The sequence below is a fragment of the Nelumbo nucifera genome, chromosome 5 (assembly GCF_055504915.1).
Source record: "Nelumbo nucifera cultivar China Antique chromosome 5, China Antique-T2T, whole genome shotgun sequence".
Classification (NCBI taxonomy): Eukaryota; Viridiplantae; Streptophyta; class Magnoliopsida; order Proteales; family Nelumbonaceae; genus Nelumbo; species Nelumbo nucifera.
This window is the reverse complement of record NC_142653.1, coordinates 76,196,207-76,218,542: the sequence shown is the minus strand read 5'-3', so window position 1 is coordinate 76,218,542 and position 22,336 is coordinate 76,196,207. Positions and strand designations below refer to the sequence as shown.

Here is a 22,336-nt window from a genome sequence, read left to right as displayed (position 1 = left end):
CTTCCTCTTCCTTCTCCCCTCCCACCCTCCTCGGCCTCTGGTCTTAATTGCTTCGTTGGGTTTATTATAATGTCTTCGTTTCCACTATTTAAATCCACAGACGGGGAGTCAGAAGCAGAGACGGAGAGAGATGGTTCTCGACCTTCTGGTGGTGGTGGGTTAATTGGAGCTCGGATTCATGGAGGTTTCGTCGAATTCGCTGACATTCTACGATTTCCTCGACCGAATGCGGCACCCCGCTTCACTTGATCTCGTTCGCTCCATCAAAAGGTACTACAATTCCATCTTTTTTTTCTTTTCATGAGAATTTCTTTTTTTCTTTCTTCAGAATTTAATGGTGTTTGAACTGTGTTTTGTCTATAAAAATTAAGCATTTTTGGCTTTCTTGAATCTTTTTTAAAGAATATATGTTGATTTCTGGCCTTCGAGTTCTTCTTGAATTTTGTTGGTTTGGGTATTTTTTGCTGCGATTTTTTCTTTTCAATTTAGGGTTTTAGTTGGCATGAAGTTGGTGTTTTGAGTTCTGCGTTTTGATGGGTTTGGTACCTGAAAAGTCTTAATCGGGTTTCTTCTCTCAAAGTCGTTTCCTTTCCATAAGCCTGACCGAATTGGTTCGATTGGCGTTGTTTCTGCGTTTTATGTCGTAGTATGAATTAAAAAGCTACGGAAGATATTGATTATGGAAAACTGAGGATACGGCAGCATGAGTCAGAGAACTTGCATGAATTTCTATAAAAATGTCTCATGTGGCCTTTGCAGCAACAGAAAGATTTAAATTGACTAGATTTCGAGGTTTGGAAACGTTAGTATGAAATGATGGGCTGGACTCTCTCGTGTCTAGGTCAATCCCGGTTGGAAAGGGACCACATTTAATTGTACCTGGATATTTGGAGATCTTTGGTTGCATTAATATGATCAGGGATAAACATCAAGACCAAGGTTGCCCTAGAAAAACTTTAGTATAGAGGAGGGTGGAACATTGGCTTGAATTTCTGTTGTTAAGGAGGAACTTGGAGCAGAAGATTTTAATTTAGGTTTTCCTGGCAGTTAAATGTAGGATTACAAAGTTGAACTTTTTTAGCTTTTATTTCCATTTCTTCCAGACAGACTGTTGTGACACAAAGAAAAGGTAAAAGAAATGGATAAGAACCTTTTCAGATGTGTTTTGACAAAAATCTCTACATAGTATCAACTATCAACAGCCATTGAAGGAGATAGGGAGAGGAAATTCCTTAGAATGGAACCACCTTTAGATGATACTTTCAGCAAGTTGTAATGATAAATGCTTGTTACAATTTCTTACAAATAAAGAAGTCCATCAAATAAATAAAAGCAATCCCATCAGGCTTTAGTTTTACTTCAAAGGCCAAGACTGCCTTGGAATAGGACCTAGTTGCTAAGAAAGTGCTATTCAAGTGAATACTTGAGCAGGGTAAAGCTTCAAGTTTTATTTATGTTGATTGGTGCTGGTGTGGAGGCCAAGGTAATTAATGCAGAACCAAATTCTAAGAAGACCCAATTGCATGTGCCTGTAAAGCTGTGCCAATAAGCTTGCCTAATAAGTTGTTCAGTTGGGCTTAAAGCCCATGAACTTATGCCAATTCCAGCAATCCCAAGAATTTAAAATTGTAAAGATCAAGTGGGGCCCATTGGCTGAATGATTCTCTCAATCAAAGATATGATAGAGATTGAGAGAATCTTTTAGATTCATTCAAATTTGAATTTCCTTCCTTTGTTAGCAAGTGTGTTCCTATCTAGTCACACTCATTGGGAGGATAAATATCTTGTTAATCTCAAAAGAATTTTGATATTCATCTAAAAATATCATTGTAAACACTCTTTTGAGATTGAATGAAAGTTGAACTGTTCTTACAATTTTTGTGGCTTGGTATTGATTCTAAGTTTGGAGACATTTGCTTGGGTGCAAGAGTGAAACCTCATGCTGAGAAATTTGAGAATGCAGGTTCAAGTCTGAGAGTGCCCATTTTGTGCAGAAAAAAAATACCATACATTAGATCTTTATCCAGTCCACCCTTCCTATGACCCTAGATGGCTAGATATACAGGACCAACATTGTGTAATGGTGTTGAGTCTAAGACTGAAGGTGCTCACTCCTAAAGAAACTTAATGGTGTTAATCTACTATGTTCTATGTTTACTCTATAATTAGTACTTTATCTGTTTTTCTTTATCTTACTTGTGAATCTTGTTATTAATGTCAATTTAGTCATTTTTATCTTTTGGACTAATCCCTTTCTCCCTTGTAAACTTCCTTCTTATTGTTTTGACCTTCCTAAGCCTTTAACCAACTCTTCCAAGTTCTTCGCCCAACTTGTGGGCCCTATTTCAAACTACTTTACACACTTATTATTCTCATTTCACTTGTTTTACTCATTGTTTAGCTCTCTTGAGTTCTATCCAGCCCATTGTTCTAGTTGACATAAAGCTAAATCTCAAAATAACAAGCTGAGAGCTTAATGACCCAATTCCATCTTGCTCAGTCCAACTACAGCCACATCATGTAGCATTTGTTGGGTGGGTGTGGCATCACTTATAGTATTAGAGTTCACGGTATGTCAGTATGTTCTCAGAATTGGTTTATTGATAACCAACAATCCTATAGCTTGAGAAGCTGTTTGATAACAGCTAAAATGGGTGATCTGAATGGCTTATTGCTGTCTTTTAGTAAATAAATTTTTAAGGATGCCGTGAGCTCCTTACTGAAGCTGAAACTAGGTTGATTATTATATCCTTGAGTATTTTATTATTTAAACATTTTATCCACTAAAAGACAAAGCAATAAATCATTCATTTATCCACTTCAGCCATTATCAAACATCCCCTTTGATTCACTAATAGGCAACGGGATCACGTTCTCCTCCAACTTGTTGTACAACTGGATAGTTTGAACTTTGAACTAGTATATAAACAGATTAGAGTCAAAAGGTAAGGGGTTTTCTAAAGCACCTGTAGCCCAGAGACAAAAAACCAATGGTCAGAAAGGATAAAAAACAAAAACCCTCCAAAGAGGAGAATATTGGAGATCCTATAGTTACATTTTTATACAATGATAATCCACTAATTGTCCAACCAAATTAACAGCTCTTACGCACCCATAAAGAGCCAATAAAAGTTGGTTCAATGTAACATTTGAGAACCCAAGACCCTTAATGTAGGATTTCAAGTAGATATTTGAGGTTTTCGTCCAAGAGTGTTTCCTGTTTCTTAAGCAGTCTATGGTTGATGATGTAGTGAAGCAAGGTGAAGAATTTGAGGTTCAATTTGCAATTAAGGCTCCAAATCAAGAAGTTAGTGTTGATGAACATAATAAACATTTAAACCACATAATAGAGTAATCAATTAATTGGCTTCAGAGGAGCTTAAGAGTGGTTTACATGAATCAGTTAAGATGAAGATGTTTTATTCTTGAAATACAGTTTAAGGGTTAAAGCAGCAAAACAATGGCTATGGCATAAATGATCTTTTTGAAGTGCATAGTTTTCTAGATTTTTTACAGGTTTTGTGCAGCACACCTGCTTTATAGTTCAAGCTTGTGGAAGCATTGAATTCCTGTGGTCATAGATTATTCTACCTTGGAAGATAATCCAGTTCTCATCCTTCAATTCTTTAAATCTCGAGGGCAAGTTTTTCCCAACCAGGGGGAGAATGATATAGAGACAATGACTAAGAAGGAGGAAGTCAAACCAATGCTTATGTATTTGTCCTTTATGTGGATGCACAGCTTAGTTGTCAAGGCATCTAGGTGATTTTGCGTGACAGTAGGTTGCCTAGTTGCCTAGGTCTAGGTGATAAGAATTTTATTTAAACAAAAAACTAAGTTTTACCTAGTTCCCTAGTTTTATATACCACCCAGCATGCATATTAATTGAAAAAAAAAGCAATTATCTTTATTAATTACATATAATTTCATCTCAAAACATGGAAAATCCTCATATATAGGACAATACCATTTATATTGACTTCAATACTTTCAAAAATGGTGCTGATATGATAAGTATTTAATAGAGCAGCTTCATATCAATTAAGCAACTAGAAGGCTGTGATTTTATATGATAAGATTTAATATAGAGAGTAAGTAAAAGAGAAAAAGAACAAGGGTTGAGCCATTATTTTATTTAATGTAAGAAATCTCTTTATTCATAGTATATAATAGAATGCTTTAACAAATATGTTAGTAAGATGTAGCAACATGAATGATATTATAGTGAGGCACCTGCCTTGTCATTTTTGTCATCCAGATAGAATGTATTAACAAACATGTGAGTAAGATGTAGCAACATGAATGATATTATAATAAAGCACCCACCTTGTCATTTTTTGTCATCCAGGTTGGTGCACAGGCACCTTATTGCTATAACCTACAAGCAAGGCCTTTAGGTGAGGCACCTGGAAAAGAGTGCCTAGTCACCTAGGCAATGATAGATTAACAAATTGGTTTTCCACAAATCCACGTGAACACTTCCTAATTCAATGAACCTATTAAGTTGCACCAGTAAGCAAACCCAAAGCCCAGTCCAGTAAGCCCAAGAATTTAGAATTATCCATCTCAAGTTGGGCCCATAGGCTGGTTAGGAGATTCTCTCGACCAAATATTTGATTGAGATTGAGAAAATCTTTTAGATTTAGTTAGGTTTGAATTTCTTTTCTTTGTTAGCAAGTATTTCCCTATGTAGTTGTACTTGAGAACATAAGTATCCTATTAGTCTCAAAGAGATGTTCATCTGTAAATATCATTGCAAAAATTCATTTGAGAATCAATGAAAGTTGAATTGTTCTTACAATTTTTATGGTTTGGTGCTGATTTTAGAGAAACTTAATAGAGTTCACTCTATTAGGCTCCATCTTTACTCTATAAGAAGTATTTTGTTCATTTGTTTCATCTTACTTGTGAGTGCTCTTCTTTACCTTTTAGTCTTACCTTTTTCTCCCTTGCAAATTTTTGCCCTGGTTCGCTTTAATTTCTCTTTATTCTTTTACTATACTCCTCTTTTCTTCTTTGTTGCTACTGTTCTAAACTTTTGCATTTATCTTTTAATAGAAGATATTTACTCCTTATTGTTTCAAACATAATGTTCTTAAGGCTGTGTTTGGTTGCAATGCAAATAAATTTGCGCTGATGCAAACCATGGCAGTGCAAATGATTTGAGTGTAAATTCTGACCTCTTTTTGTTTCAAATTTTAGTTTATTTTGTTTGATTGCAGTACAAATGAAGTAAATTAAGACATCAAGCAGAATAAGGTAAAATCCAAAACAAATTAAAATTACACTGCAACCAAACACAGCCTAAGGCTCTAACCTGCGCTTCCAAGCTGTTACTAATCTGTATGCCATATTTTAACCACTTTACCAACTACCGGTTCTGTTTTCAATTTTTTTTTATCATCTAAACTCTCTTTAAGTTATTTCTGGTTGTGATCATGGGCTGGGCTGGGCAAGGTACCATAAAGGTGCCATACTAAAACAATTTAACCAATCAAAACTTTATGTGAATTTAAATGAAAATACCCTTTGATTGGTTTTGAATTTGTTAGGTTCTGTACGTTTTCTGTATCATAGCAAGACTCATAAGTTGGAGTATGAGTGGCAGAATGGTGGTTTTGAGCTTGCTTTATTTAGGTAAGAGTTGGTTGACCCTAGCGAGTATTTTGAGTTGAAATGAAAATGCTATCTTCACCACCACAGTGAAGAGATTCATCATTCCACCCAATAGTTAGACGACATTGGGAAGCTACAACCTAACAACCTTAATGGTTCTGTTTTTTTTTTTTTTTTTTTTTAAACAAACCATCAATCAAATCAATCTCCAATCACAGCTGATAAAGTTGGAAATGACAGGGAGGGTATGGAACACCATCAATTAGCATTTTTCATCTATGCTGTTAGAAGGGAGATTGCCTTTCAAAGAAACAGAGAGAAGAAAAGGAATTTGAAACCGAGGTTCTCGATTTAAACCTATTGAGCAGTAAATCAGAATGGTATAATATTTATGAAGCAACAATGTCAAATTAATTTCAGTTTTTTTCCTGTTAGAAGCCAAAATTTGCTCATTTGTTACAATTTTTGCAATTTATATGGTAGAGATTTGTGGTTTCTTTTGGATTTTTTTTACCAGATTTATTTTCTATTAATGAAAAAGGATTCAATATTACCATTTGAGGGACGGTTTTATAATATATTTCATATTTCATATTTAAAATTATAGGCCTGGAACCTGGCCTGGCCTGGTCCATCCCAGGCCCAAGCCCGAGATATAGCCCTTATTCTAGGTGCTAAGCCCAGCTCAGGCCCGGCCCTGATCACCCCTACCATTGAGTAACTCTGGGTTCTCTTCTCTTCTCTCTCTAATCTGAGAACTCTTACGGAAATTAGTATCCCTCAAATTCTTAATTAAAGGATTCGATTCAACAGACCTAAAGGACTGAAATTGATACAGTCACGCGTGTCTTTAGTTATATAAAAAACCTAATGTTTTCCCTTTTTTACAATCGTTGTCATTTTGTGCCAAAAAGCCTCCTATTGTTCTCATATTTAGTCACTTTGCATTATTAGACCATAGATAATTAGATGTTCATCATCTTTTATCTACCAAATTTCATCCCAAAGCTCCATCTAAGATCCTAGTCTTTGGAATAATCTTCTCTTATGAAAGGAATTTTTTTGTCCTTTTGTGCAAAACTTAATCAGAATTCCTTCAGATTCATTATAAACATTATTAAAGTTTCATTAAAATGTTCCATCTCTATGCTTAAGTTCTTAAGTTTTTTATTTTTCAGTCTCACAGAGAATTTTACAATTCTTAGATTTTGATACAAGACCTTTCTAACCCTTTTAACCCTTTCTTTCAATCATAAAATTGCCCATTTTACCCATTGTTACCTTCCTTGTCTCATCCTTAAGTCATAGACAATCTTATTTCATTTGGTATCAAAGCTGACAATTCTACATCATGTGGTGTTTGAGTAGGCAGTCCTACATAGCAAGGCACAAGGAGTGAGCTGGGAACATGGTGCTCCCAAAACTTTGAAAGTTCCATATGACTCTTGTTGATCTACAGAGTAGCTAACAAAAAATCTAAAAGGAATCCTAACATGGTCTTAACAACATATTAGAAGAATATATATTATGCGTCTTCTTCCCCATTGTTTAAGTATGCTCAGCCAACTTAACATGATTCCTATAATCTAGGAAACATTAATCAACCCAAATTTTTATAGAACCATGCTACAATGAGGGTGTCCTCATGATGCAACCAGAATACTAAAATTCAAATCAACCAAACATTAAAATATTGCCACAGGTTCAAGAATATAAAAATCTTGATTTCCACTACTCCATTTTCCTCTCTTGCTCCCATCATTTGAGGAGAGAGAAAGACAAAAGAGGGGCCCTTGGTTTTCTTTTGAAGAAGGTAAGGTATTATATTGCAAAATAAAGAAAACCGAATACACCAGCCCATGTACAATTATCAAGAGCTGCAGTCCAAACCAGGAAGGCAATTTTCAATGGTGCATGGGAATTGATTAAAGCCCAAGGGAAGTCTCCATCCTCACCAAAACAAGGTTGTTGTAGGACTGAGAAGAAAACTTACCAGAGGACTCCCAAGACCAGATTCTATCATCATCAGACTGTGGGTTGGGCTTGAAACCTTGAATGAGACTTGGTGGCTCAGTCAGTGGAACAATTTCCCAATCATTGATATTTTTGACATGCAATTGCTCTATCAAAGACTTATTATATATATAATGCAATGTTGTGTTTGAAATATTAAAATTAATTAATAGATTTAAAATGATATTTTCTTTTAAATATGATGACTTATCATGTTTTGATATGAAATTTATTGTTATTTAATTAAAAGCATTTACATTTTTCAATTTGTATGATTACTGGTTGGTATATAACACTAGAAAATTAGCCTAGAATAATAGGATTTTATTTTTCAAATTCCATTGCCTAGGCTGGCATGTATGCTAGCTTGGCACTCCTCTATTCTCTAGAATTACCTTTACACCTTGGCAACTATGCTTTTGGTATGACATACTTATATTTCCTGTTTAATAATCCATATTTTGACTTCCTATTTTTAGCATTCTTTCTTCACCAAGGAAATTTTCTTACTCTTTCATTCAATGGTTTATTCTTTAGCAATTGGATTTTGTGATACTTCAAGGATGTTATGTTGCAGTTTCATTGTGTCGTTTTCATTTTGTACTGCCAATTCTGAAAGTGATAGCAAAAAGCTACAAGATTTCCTCTTGACCATGGAGTCTTCCATTAGGGATCATCCATTATGGGCTGGTGCCACTGAGGAAGAAATTGACTGTGCTGTTGAGGTAAATGTATTCTTCAGTGTATTAAGCTCTTATTGTAAATACTCTTTCATTTTCGTTTTTCTAATTAAGTAATGACTTGCTACTTCTATTGATTATCATGATTTGTTTGCAACTTATTCAACCTGATTTTCAATTGTTCACTTTATGTTAGTAATGGAAAAGGCATTGTACAACAAGATTTATGTAATGAATAACACATAATATGATTATTGATCCTCCATTGGACTTTTTTGTCCATCCTAATGGATCAAATATGCCTCATGTATTGGGTGAGCGCACTTAAGAGGTGAACTTTACCAAGTAGCATTTAAGCCACAGAGAAGGAGAAACCCCATGTACAAGAACGCAAGATAAATCGGTCAATGAGAGTGTTGATTGATCTGTGCACAATTAAAAGCTACAGAAGGGGAGTTAAATTTAGGCTCCATTTGGTTCGCGGAAATAGGGGTCTGGAATCGGAATCGGTATGGGCTATTCTGATTCCAACTGTTTGGTTGGGTGGAATCGGAATCCCATTCCCATTCCTGTTTGAACCAAACAGACCATGGGAATACACCATTTCAATTCTGACTACGAATCAAATGGACCCTTAATCTCTGTCAATTGATCTCTAAAATAGGAGAAGTTAACAACCCAGAAACTAATTGAAGACCAAGAAAAAAAGGTGGTCAGTGATCTTATTCTTTCCCAACAAATTCTCATGTAAACAGTTGTGTTTAAAGATGCACTAATTTTCAAACATAATGTTATAATGGAAAAAGGATTCTGGAAGATAAGCCCTCCTAAAATTTAGTGGATGCAACTTGGAAAGACCTGGGTTGAGCATTTGTCAGATTTTCAAAGAAGCAACAATATTGAAATTTTTTGAGCCATGTTCCCAAATTTGCACCCCTACTAAAAATAGCTCTGTAATGACCTGAGGAACGGTCAAGTTATACCAAATTCTGCCAAGAAATAATTTCATTCTTGTAGATGAAAAGGAAATGAAGCATAAAATGGGAGGCTGGTTCATGCTTCTCCTTGTACATGAAATACATATTAGGGATAAATAGTTTCAAAAAGCTAGGTGGTTCAAAGTCAGAATCCAATCTGAGCAAAGTTGTCCACATAAAGAAAAAAGAATTCAACCTTGTTAGAGATACAAAAATTCCCAATTATTTTGTCTGGTGTGTAATATGCAAGATGTCTATTTGGTGGTTACATGGCAATAGCTTCTTAACATGGTATTACCCTTGGTAAAATGTCAATTACAATTTACCATCCATGTCCATATAATTAAATGACAACCTAACAAATTAATTGGAGAAAAATCTCCATTGAAGATTAAGTCACTAAAATCCTGACAACAAGAACAATTTTCTCTCAGAAACTTGTTATTATATGGTGCAGAAGCATATGGTCTTCTGGTTTGGTTGCTAATAGTAAAATAAATGATTTGTTTCCCTATATTTGGTATAAATTTAGATTAATAGGTTCTTTCTACTGATAAAATCTATGCATAATATGTAATAGGTCTCTTAAGTAAGCTGCTACTTAAAAGATCTAAACTTTTTTTTGGTAGTAAATAAAAAAGAAAATTTATTGATAAGAGATTTAAGTACATCTGATAGTGATGAAATATCACTAGAAAACAAAGCTACAAAGGAGAGTGGAGCAAATAAAAAGGATACACTAAGAAGAAAAAAGGAGAAGAAACATAAACCGAACAAAAGGGAAACAATTAATCCAACTCCAGAATGTTCCACAATCCAGAATCAAGGTCTTCCTTTGAGATTCCTTCAAACCCTGGGAGAATGAGAGCCCAGTCCATAATTCTTTTGCCGCATAGAAGTGTGATATGCTCCCTTGTTCAAGCCTTCTTATCAAATATTTTTCTATTTCTTTCTTTCCATAATTCCCAATAGACTGCAAAAGGAATGCCGCTCCAAGTAGTCTTTGCCTTGACATTTGCTTTTACCTTTGGCCATTTGGAAAAGATCTCCGCAGAATTGGGAGACCACCCACCAACCTTGAAAAGCCTAAAGAAGCCCCAAATGAATTTGGTGAAAAGGCACTCAACAAGCAAATGATAGACATTCTCCTCTACATTTGCACAAAGATAGCATCTGTTGTGTAGCCTAGCATTGTGGGCTTGGGCCTATTTATGTTATGTCGTAACATTTACTTGTGTAACTTCCTTCCTGGGCTAAATCGGCCTGTGCCTACTTTGTTTTTTATGTTTTCTTACTGCCTACTAATCAGGGGCAGGTTTGTCATTGTATCTCTTTCTTATTGCCATAGTATAAAAGCTGTCTTGGAGAGCTGGAGAGATGTGCAGCCCATTTCTTCTATTCTCTTCTTCTTCTTCTATAGAACTGAATACAGACAAATACAGAAAGCATCTACCAGCTAAGTGAAAACCTCTGTTTTGAAGATGGTTTAATGTCAAAATGCTATCCAATGCCACTAGCCAAGCAAAAGTTTCCACCCTTGGGGGGACAAGGTTTCCCCAGATGCCTTTCGATTCTAAATTTTCTCCATTTGACCTTGACAAAGACTTATAGAAGGATTTGACTGAAAATAGACCATTTCTACATTCTTTCCACCATCTTGAATCTTTCCTTTCTGCCTGAGGTTCAGCTGCCTATGGTTTTGCCAGAAGATCCACACACTCTTGAATTTCCCAATCAAAGAGAGATCTCGTAAATTTTGGACACCATACTGCTCTACCTTGATTGATCTCAAAATTCTCTGCAATGGAGCCTTTTTTTTTGTGAAAGCCTATATAATTCTGATAAGCCTTCATGTATTGTTGTGGGCCCTTACATATGTAAATAAGTGGTTGTGGGGGGTCAAAGAAGAATATGAAATAGGTTTGTTTTTCAATTAAGTTATAAAAGTCCTAGCAGTTTCTCAGTCATCTATCTCCCCACCACCAGTAGTCCTCTCAAAAATTGACCTTATCCCTAGAGTTGACAAAGAGCCAAGTGTGGGTTAGGAACCAAGGAAGCAGTTCCAAGGACAATAGGAAGAACCCTTGCATTTAAACTGATATCCCAACTATTAAGATGTCTCCCATGAATGCTTGCCACCACATAATGCCATAGTTGCCCGAGTCTATGGCAAACCTCCATCATTTCCCTAACAGAACACTTGAAGAGCAGAGGTTTCAACATGGCTAGTTACTGCTACTTATGTAAATAGGAGGAGGAATCTGCTTTTCACTTGTTCTTCTCATGCAAAGTGGCAAACTTCATATGGAAGTTTTACTCTCTCCTCTTTGGACTCCCAATATTCCACCCCTCCTCAACAGCCGAAATATTTTCTTCTTGGCTAAGGTTCAGAGGAAGCAAGAAAGCTAAAATTATATTGAGCTGCATCCCATTTGCAATGTGTTGGACATTGTGATCCGAAAGGAACAGAAGGATTTTTTTAGGACAAAGAAAAGAGTTTAAGTGGTTGTGGCTTCAGTCAGAAAGCATGTCACAAGCTGGATCCTATCTCTTCAAGAATTTGAGAAAATTAATATTTCAGACTTCATAGAAAACTTTTGGGATATTCTTGAGATCCAAGCTTGCAATGTGAATCTTTTTTAATTTGGACTAAGTGTATTGGAGTGTCATCTTGACACCTAACCAGATTGTATCCTCTCCTTTTATTTTTAATATTTTTTTTTTGCTTTACTCTTCAAGAAAAAAAAAAGTGCTAAATTCCTCTTCATCAATCCAACCATACCTAGACCCCCTTTTGTCTTCTTAGTGCACACAATTTTCCAGTCTAGCAAGTGATACTTTTAGATTCTCTTGGCTCCCATAAGAAGTCCCTCATGATGTTCCCCAATCTTTTGGATATTAGTATTACGACCAGCATCTTAAACACTGAAAGATGGTAGACTGGTAGATTTTCTAAAGTTTGAATTAATTAGGTTTATCCTATCTCCTAAGATAGCATATCTTCTCTTCCAAGTGGACAATTTCTTTGCACACCTTTCCATGATGGGATTCAAAAAACTGCTACTCTTCAGCTTTCCTCCTAATGGGAATCCAAGATTATTTCATTGGCCATCCAGTTAGTTGAATGCCTCATATGTCCTGCAATTCTACCTACTTCCTCCTCACGCATGTTTACTCCAGCAATGCAGCTTTTATTAAGATTAACTTTCAGATTCAAGACTTTTCTTTTTTTTTTTTTGGGGGGGGGAGGGGGTTGGGTAAGGAGATTCAAGATCATCTCAAAGCCTTTTATCAAAGAGTGCAATTTTTTTGCCCCTTGTACTCCAATTTCATCATTAAACAACACAGTGCCATCAACATATCTGTGAGCTTAGTTTCCTCTCTTCCCATCTTTCAAACGTCAAGTAATTATGTCCAACTTGTATTTTCAGGGTTGGTCATGCATTACAATGTATTTTCCTTGTCATATCTTATTCTAAATGGGAGTTTTGATTATACAATGAGTTATAAGTGTGTATCGATATTCATGTTATCATTTATCTAAAATTTTATCATATGTTTCCCAAAATGGACGAAACCTCTCTGCTTGATTATGTCATAAAAAATGTATTAATAGATGCCTGAATGTATTGATGTCATATAGTGTGACTTGTTCAAGTCCAAGTTCTCTCTGTTACCACTCATGCCATGAACTGTTTCTTTATATTAGCATCAAGACTTAATATTTACACCTATTCCATGTTATACATGTCTAGATTAGTAGGTTTCAAGCATGATATGGACTTAGTTGAGACTTTGTGTGTGTATTTGATGTGATTGAGGTCCTTCAAAATGGAGAAGAGTTAGATACTTGGAAGATTCTGCGCAAACTTCTTTAGAATATGGTACTCATGTCTATTTATTTGTGCATAGACATAACAACCCATCAATTTCCAAGATTTTCCAAGATTTCCCAAGAGCTTCCCTGCAGTTGATACATTGTGTAATCTTCTCAGATGCTTAGGTTGGTCCTGATTATGTCATTAAAAATGATAACTAATAGGTGATATCTAGAAAATTGATACATACATACATGCATACATACATACATATATATATATATATATATACATACATACATACCATTATATATGGTATAAATGGCTGGTTGGCTGCTTCCCTTTTTTGTTGGCTGCTTCCCTTAGTAGGATCATTACTAAGGCTGACAGCGAAGATGCCATCAGGGGTTGGAGAATAGGGAGACACCAAGTCCCCATCACCCACCTTCAGTTTGCAGACGACCTAATGATTTTTTGTGAAGGAGGTCTTAGTGAAAAGGTAGCAAACCTAAAGGAGCTAATAAAAGGATTTGAAAGTGTCTCTAATTTGAGAATAAATCTGGAAAAGAGTTGCGTAGCAGGTATAAATTTGGAGGTAGGGGAGGTCGAGGCTATTGCAGAGTGTCTTGAGTGTTCCACCTCTGCTTGGCCTATGTCATATTTAGGGCTTCCTTTAGGGGCAAATCCTAGGGAGAGTAGATTTTGGACCCCAGTGTTAGAAAAATTTGAGAAGAGATTAGTCTCTTGGAAGAGGAACTATATCTCTTTAGGAGGAAGAATTACCCTAATAAGAGCTACCTTGGCTAACTTACCTACCTATTATTTGTCTGTCTTTAGGATACCAGTTAGGGAAGCTAGGAAGTTGGAGAAGTTGATGAGAGACTTCTTATGGGAGCCGGGACAAGAGAAAAAGGATCACTTGGTTAATTGGGAAATTGTGTGCAAAAGTAAAGAAGAGGGGGGTTTGGGAATTGGGAGGGTAATTAGAAAGAATCAAGCTCTGTTAGGGAAATGGTTGTGGAGATGGCCTTTGGAAAGAGAGAGATTGTGGCATGAGGTGGTGGGAAGCATTCATGGGAGGTCAGAGAATGGATGGGATGCTGGTGTATCGAGGCAATCTAACCTAGCAGCACCTTGGAGGGCTATTCACAACACCCTTCCTCAATTCCTCAATTTTATCAGGTATGAAGTTTGTTCTGGCAACTCTATCCTTTTTTGGGAGGATATTTGGGTAGGAGACTCACCATTAAAGGATTTGTTCCCCTCACTTTTTTCTATTTCTTTGTACAAAAAAGAGGTGGTCTCAAAATTTGTCTCACCCTTGGGAACACCCTTAGATCCTACTTGGGATTTTGGTTTTCGTAGAGGAGTTAGGGATGCTGAAATTGAGTCTCTTTCTTTTTTGCTTGGGTGTCTTAATCAGGTTTGTTTGGATCCCCCAAAGCCAGATAAGAGGGTTTGGACTCCTAGACCCAATGGAACCTTCACTTGTGCTTCTTTTTTCAAGTCCATCTCTCAACTTTCTACTCACCAACCCTTTCCGTCAAAAGAAATTTGGTGTAGGCCAATCCCCCTAAAAATTATGGCTTTTTGTTGGGAAGTTTTCCATGGGAAAGTAAACACTTTAGACAACCTACAAAAGAGACGACCTTTTCTCTGTATTTCTCCTAATTGGTGTATCCTCTGTAGAGCTCACGGTGAGGATTGTTACCATCTATTAGTATCTTGTCCCTTTTCTGCAGACCTTTGGGCTTGGCTACTTTCGTTGTTTGGGGGTAGTTGGAGTCTACCAGCAGAAGTTCACATGCTCTTCAACCATTCTACCTTTTATTGGCCTACAAAAATAGGGAGAAATATGTGGAGATGTGCTCGTGCTGCCTTGACTTGGACTCTTTGGGAAGAAAGGAATCTCAGAATTTTTCAAGATAAGGAAAGGAACAACCAAGATTTGAAAGACTGTGTGTTAAACAGGGCAATATATTGGCTGAAGACCTTGGAAATCTTTCGTCAATTCTCCTTTAATGACATTTGGAGAAATTGGTTAGTAGTAGCAAGGTGCTCATCTTTAAAGGCCAAATCAATTACAAGCTGGTCTCCTCCACCCGAAGGCTCAATTAAGTTGAACTTTGATGGAAGCAGCATGGGTAATCCAGGATTATCCGGAATGGGGGATGCTTTGAGAAATGAGAAGGGAGAGATTTTGTTGCTCTACTCAGGTCCTTTGGGAATTGGGAATTCCATCAGGGCAGAACTTTTAGTTGCTGTACAAGGGGTCCAATTTGCAAACCAGCTAGGGGTACAACAACTAATAATTGAGGGGGATTCCAAAGTGGTGGTGGGTTGGTTGAAAAATTCTGAAGAGGCTATGTGGCAATACAAGAATGAAATGAAGAAATTTAGTTGGTTGACAAGGAATATGTTGGTCACTGTACAGTGGGTGGGGAGATCAGCAAATACCTTGTCAGATGTGTTAGCTAAGCAAGGGGTAAATAGGGAAGAATTATTTTGGGCTCAGTTGTGATTCTTGTTTTTTTTTCCTAGTTTACTTGTAAGTTTCAAGGAGGGGCTGCAGCTTGCGCCTCTCACTGGGATGATGAATGAACTCACTCTAATTTGCTTCTGAATCAATAAACTTACTATTATTCATAAAAAAAAAATAACAGATCAAAGCAACTTAAAATAAATGAAAAAAGCATATGGTTCCAAGAGGACACCTACAACATAAGCTTTGTCTTTCCAGGTCATTGATAAATATAGAAGTCTTCCCACAGGCCTCTATAGTCTACAACTATTTGACATCTTTTATGGGTTCTCCATCACCCAGTCTATAATTTGCATCAATAGGAGTGTTAGTAAGCTTTACCCCTAGTTTATTTGTGTCCTGCAAGAGATCTAGGAAATATTTCCTCGCAGGCAACTTCAATTCCAAGGAAATAATGTAAGGGACCTAGTCTGTGATTTGTATCAATACGAGTGTTAGCATGCTTCACCCCTAATTTACCTGTGTCCTGCAAGAGATCCAAGATATACTTCCTTTGTGAAATGAAAATCCCTTTTTGAGAGCAGGCAATTTTAATTCTAAGGAAATAACGTAAGGGACCTAGATCCTTTACTTCGGACTGAGTGGCCAAGAATTCCTTCAGTCTCTGTATTTCTGAGGTTCAATCACCAATAATAACTATATCATCAACATAAACTATCAAAGTAGCAATTTTCCCTTTCTTCCTAGAGGGGAAAGCACTAAAATTTGTCTCAGACCTGGCCGACTGGAGTTCCTTAAACTTTCAGTCCAAAAAAGGTAAGAATAAAGGAGAACGACCAGACTGCTCTTTGATCCCAGAGAATTGCTCAGATGCCATATTATTCCACAAGAAATCAAGGTAGGAAGAAGAAGAAAAGTTTGAGAACCAAAAAACTAGGCTGGCGGTACCTAGGGTCTTATTTATATTAGATGGCATACAATTAAAAGTGAAAAAGGCAAGAGTGTCCTTGCAGCACATATAATAATAATTACAACAGAATCTATAATTACACCAAGGAAAGCTTTTATTTTTTATTAGGACCTTGGTAGAAAAAGAATGATATACTTACAACTTTGATGGGTACTGATCAAAAAAATTTTACCACTTCCATAGGAAAATATTTCTGCAATTCATAATGGTTTATCTGGATTGCAAATTACATTTTTCTAGTAAAATTTATTTAATCCTTTTCTATTTTTGTGTTGTTTTCTTTTTGTTCTTATATTTCTCTGGTTGGTGTATGTCTATGGGTGTGTACTACAGGGTTTGGAAAAGTATGTGATGACAAAACTGTTCACTCGTACATTTGCCTCTTCAGAGGACACTAAAGTTGACCAAGAGATCTCAGAGAAAATATGCCTGTTGCAACATTTTATTAAACCTGAACATTTAGATATACCTGGACCTTATCATAACGAAACTTCATGGCTGGTATACATGATGTTCCCTTTTCCTTCTCTAATTGTAATGTTATATAATTCCTGATGTTTTCTTGTTATTATAATTTATCTGTTGTGAACTCATTTTATATTGTTATATACTTTCTACTAGTGTTTTACCTTGTAGTTTGTATATTTAAACCTGGTTTAAGTGATGTATGTAGAAGAATCAAAATGGTACTACAGAAATTGTCATGTAACTCATCTTCTCTGTTTCATGTGTGTTTATATTGGGCATTCATTTTTGAAGCATCTGATTTGAAGATTATTGTGTGTTCATCTATCTACTTATGCATGTAGCATGCTTGTCTGCATGTATAGAGAGAGAGGGAGAGGCATGGCCTAATGCATCAGTTATGCTTCTTTTCTAGAGACACCCTGATTTCTTTCCTATAGTGGGCTTGTGTAACCATGTTTGCACCTTCCAAAAATTATGCATAAAAATGCAAACTTGAATTTTAAAGGAAATTACATATTTAAAAAATCTATTGACTCAAATTAAAGTACATAAGATGAAAGTGAAATCAAATATATCTAAATCATTCCAAAGTGCTTCAAGGACTCAACAATCCAGGTAAGTGAAAATTTCGATGTATTTATTTATCTGCTAGTTGCATTATTTCAAGTAGCTAGTGTGATGTTAAACATCTTACGCTCTTAATCCTAGGAGATTGGCCCACTGCCTCCATAAAGGCCCCTTGAGGCAAGCCCAAGCAAGTCCATGCAGGGGTTTGGGACAGTGCTGCCAACAATGGGTCAAGTAGATCCAACAGACACAAATTGAACCAACCCAATTATATAGTGTCTGGGTCTGCGCTATGTCCTAATTATAATTGAGTCAAACCAGTTTTGGTTGTTCTAAATGGATTAAGACTCGAACCAACTATATATATAATTTTATATGCATATTGATATATTACAAAATACCCTCAGTCTAATATATTTTTTCTTTTTCACCATAAAAATACTTTTTTTTCTCATGATATTCTTGTAATGTTATCATATTATGATGTCCGTATGTGTTGATTTAACAAATAAGTAGGTTTATTGTCAAATTGCAAGTTAAAAGCATAATTTTCAATTATAATCAGGTTTTATTAGGTTAGACCCAACTCCCGGTTACAGACCCTATAAGGTCTAGTTTGCAACTGGTTCTGCATATTTGCTTATCAGGTTGGTATTGGGTGTACCTTGACCTAGACCAGACCTGATCCATTGACAGCACTAGTCACCAACCTAAGCTTTCAGTCTGTATATATAAAGGGGTTCATTTTGTAATTTTGGCGACAGTTCATTCTATTTTATGATTGGGTATCAAATATTAGTTGTATTTTTGTTGCTTCTTTAGTTCAAGATTTCAAATTCCTCTATTTGAATTTCTATTTGCAAGAACTAAGGCTTTAGGTATAAAAATGCTCTTTGTTTTTGTTTTTGTTTTTTTAAGTTGATAGACCATTGTATCATATAAACAACAACAAAAAGAAATTTAAAAGTTCACAAACCATTACCAAAGGTATAAAAAGTAGAAAAATCTTCTTCTACCAAAAAAAAAGCAAAAAAGAAAAGACATTTAAAAGAGGTGCACACTTGAGCTGAGACACAGAGTGCACCAGGCATCAAGCTTTTGAAAGGGGCTTCACCTGGATTGAAGTGAGGTGCACGTGCCTTGCCCATGTGCCTGAGGCGTGCATTTTAAAACACTAAATCAAAGTATTGTTGCATTCTATTTAGAGTAGGTCCTAATCTATATAAACAATTGATGCATTAGTATTTGTACAATGATGTAGTTAAACAAGTTCATATAGAAAGATTATTATACAATTCGGACCATGTGATAATTTCATAATCTAAGTAGTAACTAAAATAGACTAGAATTCCTTCGCTGACAAATTGGATGATTGTCAAAAGATTGTTAAGACATACATGAGTTTATTTTCGCCCATCTCTTCCTTTTCTTTCTTTTGGAATTTATTTTATTTGATGAATAATTTTGTCATTGTCGACAATAATCAAGTCCTGTCCTCTTGAAATTACTTAATATTATAAAGTAACTAGAGATGTATTTTACAATTTGGCTATGGCTTTAAATAGAATGGATTGGCAAAACAGTATTCATGTAACCAACCCCATATTAGTTAGGATAAGGCATGGATGATGATGATGATGAATTAGGGATGTCTTTTTGCCTTGGACCATCAATATGTATTCTTCATAACCTTTCTGAACTTGTCATCATTGTATTGTCTAGAGCTGTTTGTGAGGGATTATCTCTCAACTTATAATTAATTTGCCTTTATCTAGAAGAAACAATCTTTCATTCTCTTTTTCTTTGATGTAGTTTGCTCAGAAAGAACTGCAGAAAATGAATGCTTTCAAAGCTCCACGTGAGAAGCTTCTTTGCATTTTAAACTGTTGCAGGGTCATCAACAATTTGCTGCTCAATGTGGCAATGTCATCAGATAATGTACCAGCTGGGGCTGATGACTTTCTTCCAATTCTTATTTATGTCACCATCAAGGCAAGGCCTCCTTGGTAATAAGTAATTCTGCCTATATCATTCTTATTTTTGTCAATTAAAATATCTGAAGTTACAAGGACTTTTGCATCAACCTTAAGTTATTAAAAGAAAACAAAAATTGTCTTTTCATGTCCATATTACATAAGTTTAACTTCATTTATAAATTCTTTGTTAATCTTGTTACATACATAACAATTGATTAACTGGATAAGAATAAGTTTTGTTCTGTTTTGTTCTGTTTGCAACAGTAAATTTCGGAAATTAGCAACCACCTGCGCCAATCCAAAGGCGCCAATTAACTGTTCTGTTTGCAACAGTACATTATGGAAATTACACAGTCTAGCAGGCCTCCCACATGTTTTGATGGCTTGTATATGTGCCAGTGGAACCTCAATAAGGGCTGGATGCCTGGAATCAGATCCTTACATCAAATAGGTGTTAGGGTACATTTATTTCTCCATTTTAAACCTTTTAAGCTTCTTTTGCACAGCTTTACCAAGGTGGTTTCAACTCTTGTTTTTTGACTTAAATGTTGTCATGTACAACGGAAATTTTTAGTATTAGTTTCTTCCACAAATGCTTAAATAAAACATTGTAGGTTGGCTGCTTTTAAATGAGTAAGAAAAGCTAATGGTACTTCCCTTTTATCTAGCACTTCTTTTATTAAATCTCTAGCTCAGATTTGAATGAAGTAGATATTGCATTTCTGATTTCTTTTGCACCTAGAATGGGTGCTCCTATGACTTCTATTAGGCAATTTAAATAGCATGGTTTTCATAGTTGTAATGTCCTTTGAGGGCCCAAAAGTATTAAATGTAAATTCAAAATATTCTAGTATTAGCATCTTGAATGGTGAGTTCAGGACATGCTTGCTCAGGCAACTTGAATAAAGTATTGCTCAATTTACATCCATGGAATGATTATTGAGGATTATTAGGAACTGTTATTTATAAAACAGAAAAAATCTGGTTGTATTGGTTGGAGCTCTTTTTTTCAAGCATTTTGCCATTTGTCTATTCATGTTGTTTATAGCACTAACTTGCTTATCTAAGTTTTATTCACACATAGGATTTCACCATTGGCAGGCAAATCCTCCTCAGTTGCATTCAAACCTCAAATTCATACAACTATATAGGCGGCAGTCAAAACTGATCTCAGAAGCTGCTTATTATTTCACGAATCTTATGTCTGCAAAATCTTTTATCATTGACTTAGATGCCAAATCTCTTTCCATAAATGAATCTGAGTTCCAGGAGAAAATGATTCAAGCTAGGTTGGACAAACAAGAGAAGTGTATAGAACCCTGCCCCAAATTGGAGGATATGGCTGGGCCTGGTCCTTCCACAAGGAGGCATGAGATGGAGATCAACATGGTTGGTGAGTCCTAAAATGCCAAAGCTTTACTATTTCCACATCTTGTAAGGCAGTCAGAATAGTATTATACCTGCTGTTGGGGGACCTTGCTAAATCCTCACCTTTTCGATTATCCATAATTGCACTTTATTGCATTACATATAATTGTTTTCCATATTTTTATTATGGTTTTAAAAACCAACACGGAAATGGAACCGCTTTGGTCACCAGTTCCCGGGTCAAATGGTCTTGACCGTCTGGTCCAAACCCGTCAGACGGGTTTGAGGTCCAAAACCAGACCACCATGACCAGTTCCTAGGTCAACCGGTCTGACCGTCCACTCTGGTCCAGTTTTCAAAAGCATGTAATTTTATTAAGTCGTCATTCCATCCTAAACTATTATTACCATATTAATTGCTCCCTGTTAACTCTATATTTGATGCATATTTATATTAAAAATGTTCCACTATTAGAGAATTAACACAATTCTCTTGTAAAGCAAATAACAATCTCACTGCTACACCATACAATGCTATGTTAAAGGTAGCTTTTTGTTTAAATTTTTGCTTTTAATCTAAATTTTATGAACTTCAAAATTAAAGGTAGCTTGGTTTCCTAAGGTCTTTCCACTGTTCCTCCCATGACCCCAAATAGCTGGGACCAACATTGCTTATGGCCTTTTTATACATAGACTCCTAAGATGAGATCAGCTTCAGTTAGTGCAACTTCCGTTCCAACAGCCTTTATAGCCCTGCATTGGGAATATCTCTGTACTTATGTGCTTTATTTCATGGGGAGATATTCCCAATGCAAAGCTGCAGGAGGCTGTTGGAACGGACTTTGCACTGACTGAAGCCGAACTCTCACAGAAACTTTTAAAATGTTTCTAACTTAGCTTTATTGATGCATTTATATGATTATACTTTCATTTGAACCTTTACGGCTTTGTCTAATCCAATGGTACTAACTAGGTAGATATTCTTTTTGCATTTCAGTGGAGGAAGACTATCCATTCATGAGAGCAGATCCTGGAGAGTTAACAGTGGCAGATGTTGAAAAGCTGCTGAATCTATACAAAGAGGTTGTTACCAAGTATTCAAGGTTGCGTAGGGCAGTAAAAAGCCTTCCCTTGGCCAAAGAACCGGCGTTACATTTTTTGGAAGCCCAAGACACTTTGCCACGGCAACCCAGGCAACAAGAAGCACAGTTAATTTTACCCCAGCAGCCAAAGCAACAAGATGCGTCAGACATCACCGAGGCTAAGTAAAAAAAGGAGTTAGTGAGTTTATCTTTCATTGTTGTTTCGTATGCGACACTTGATTTGTTTCCCTGTTGCTTTTCTTTTTCTTATTAAAGCTAAATCTATATAAGCTTCTAAAAGGCAAAATATAGAAAACACA

At 36.0% G+C, this 22,336-nt stretch overlaps 1 protein-coding gene across 2 annotated transcripts; it reads left to right on the top strand.

Moving 5' to 3' along the window:
• LOC104593941 (vacuolar protein sorting-associated protein 9A-like) lies at nucleotides 1-22,323 on the top strand. 2 transcript variants are annotated; one of them, XM_010254044.3, is made up of 6 exons: nucleotides 5-270; nucleotides 8,207-8,354; nucleotides 16,890-17,057; nucleotides 19,404-19,583; nucleotides 20,669-20,960; nucleotides 21,932-22,323. In XM_010254044.3, exons 1-6 carry the CDS (start codon nucleotides 179-181, stop codon nucleotides 22,201-22,203), a joined length of 1,152 nt encoding a protein of 383 aa, XP_010252346.1. In that variant the 5' UTR covers nucleotides 5-178; the 3' UTR covers nucleotides 22,204-22,323. The 2 variants fall into 2 exon arrangements, with proteins under 2 accessions (XP_010252348.1, XP_010252346.1); XM_010254046.3 differs by lacking the exon at nucleotides 16,890-17,057 and having other exon boundaries at nucleotides 1-270.
• The last annotated feature ends 13 nt before the right edge of the window (nucleotides 22,324-22,336 follow it).

Excerpts from the sequence above, each read along its gene's own strand:
- LOC104593941 (XM_010254044.3), top strand. The coding sequence starts at position 179 with ATGGAGGTTTCGTCGAATTCGCTGACATTCTACGATTTCCTCGACCGA. Across the intron at positions 8,355-16,889 it reads AAATTGACTGTGCTGTTGAG|GGTTTGGAAAAGTATGTGAT; the intron begins GTAAATGTATTC and ends TGTGTACTACAG. Across the intron at positions 19,584-20,668 it reads TTATTTATGTCACCATCAAG|GCAAATCCTCCTCAGTTGCA; the intron begins GCAAGGCCTCCT and ends CACCATTGGCAG.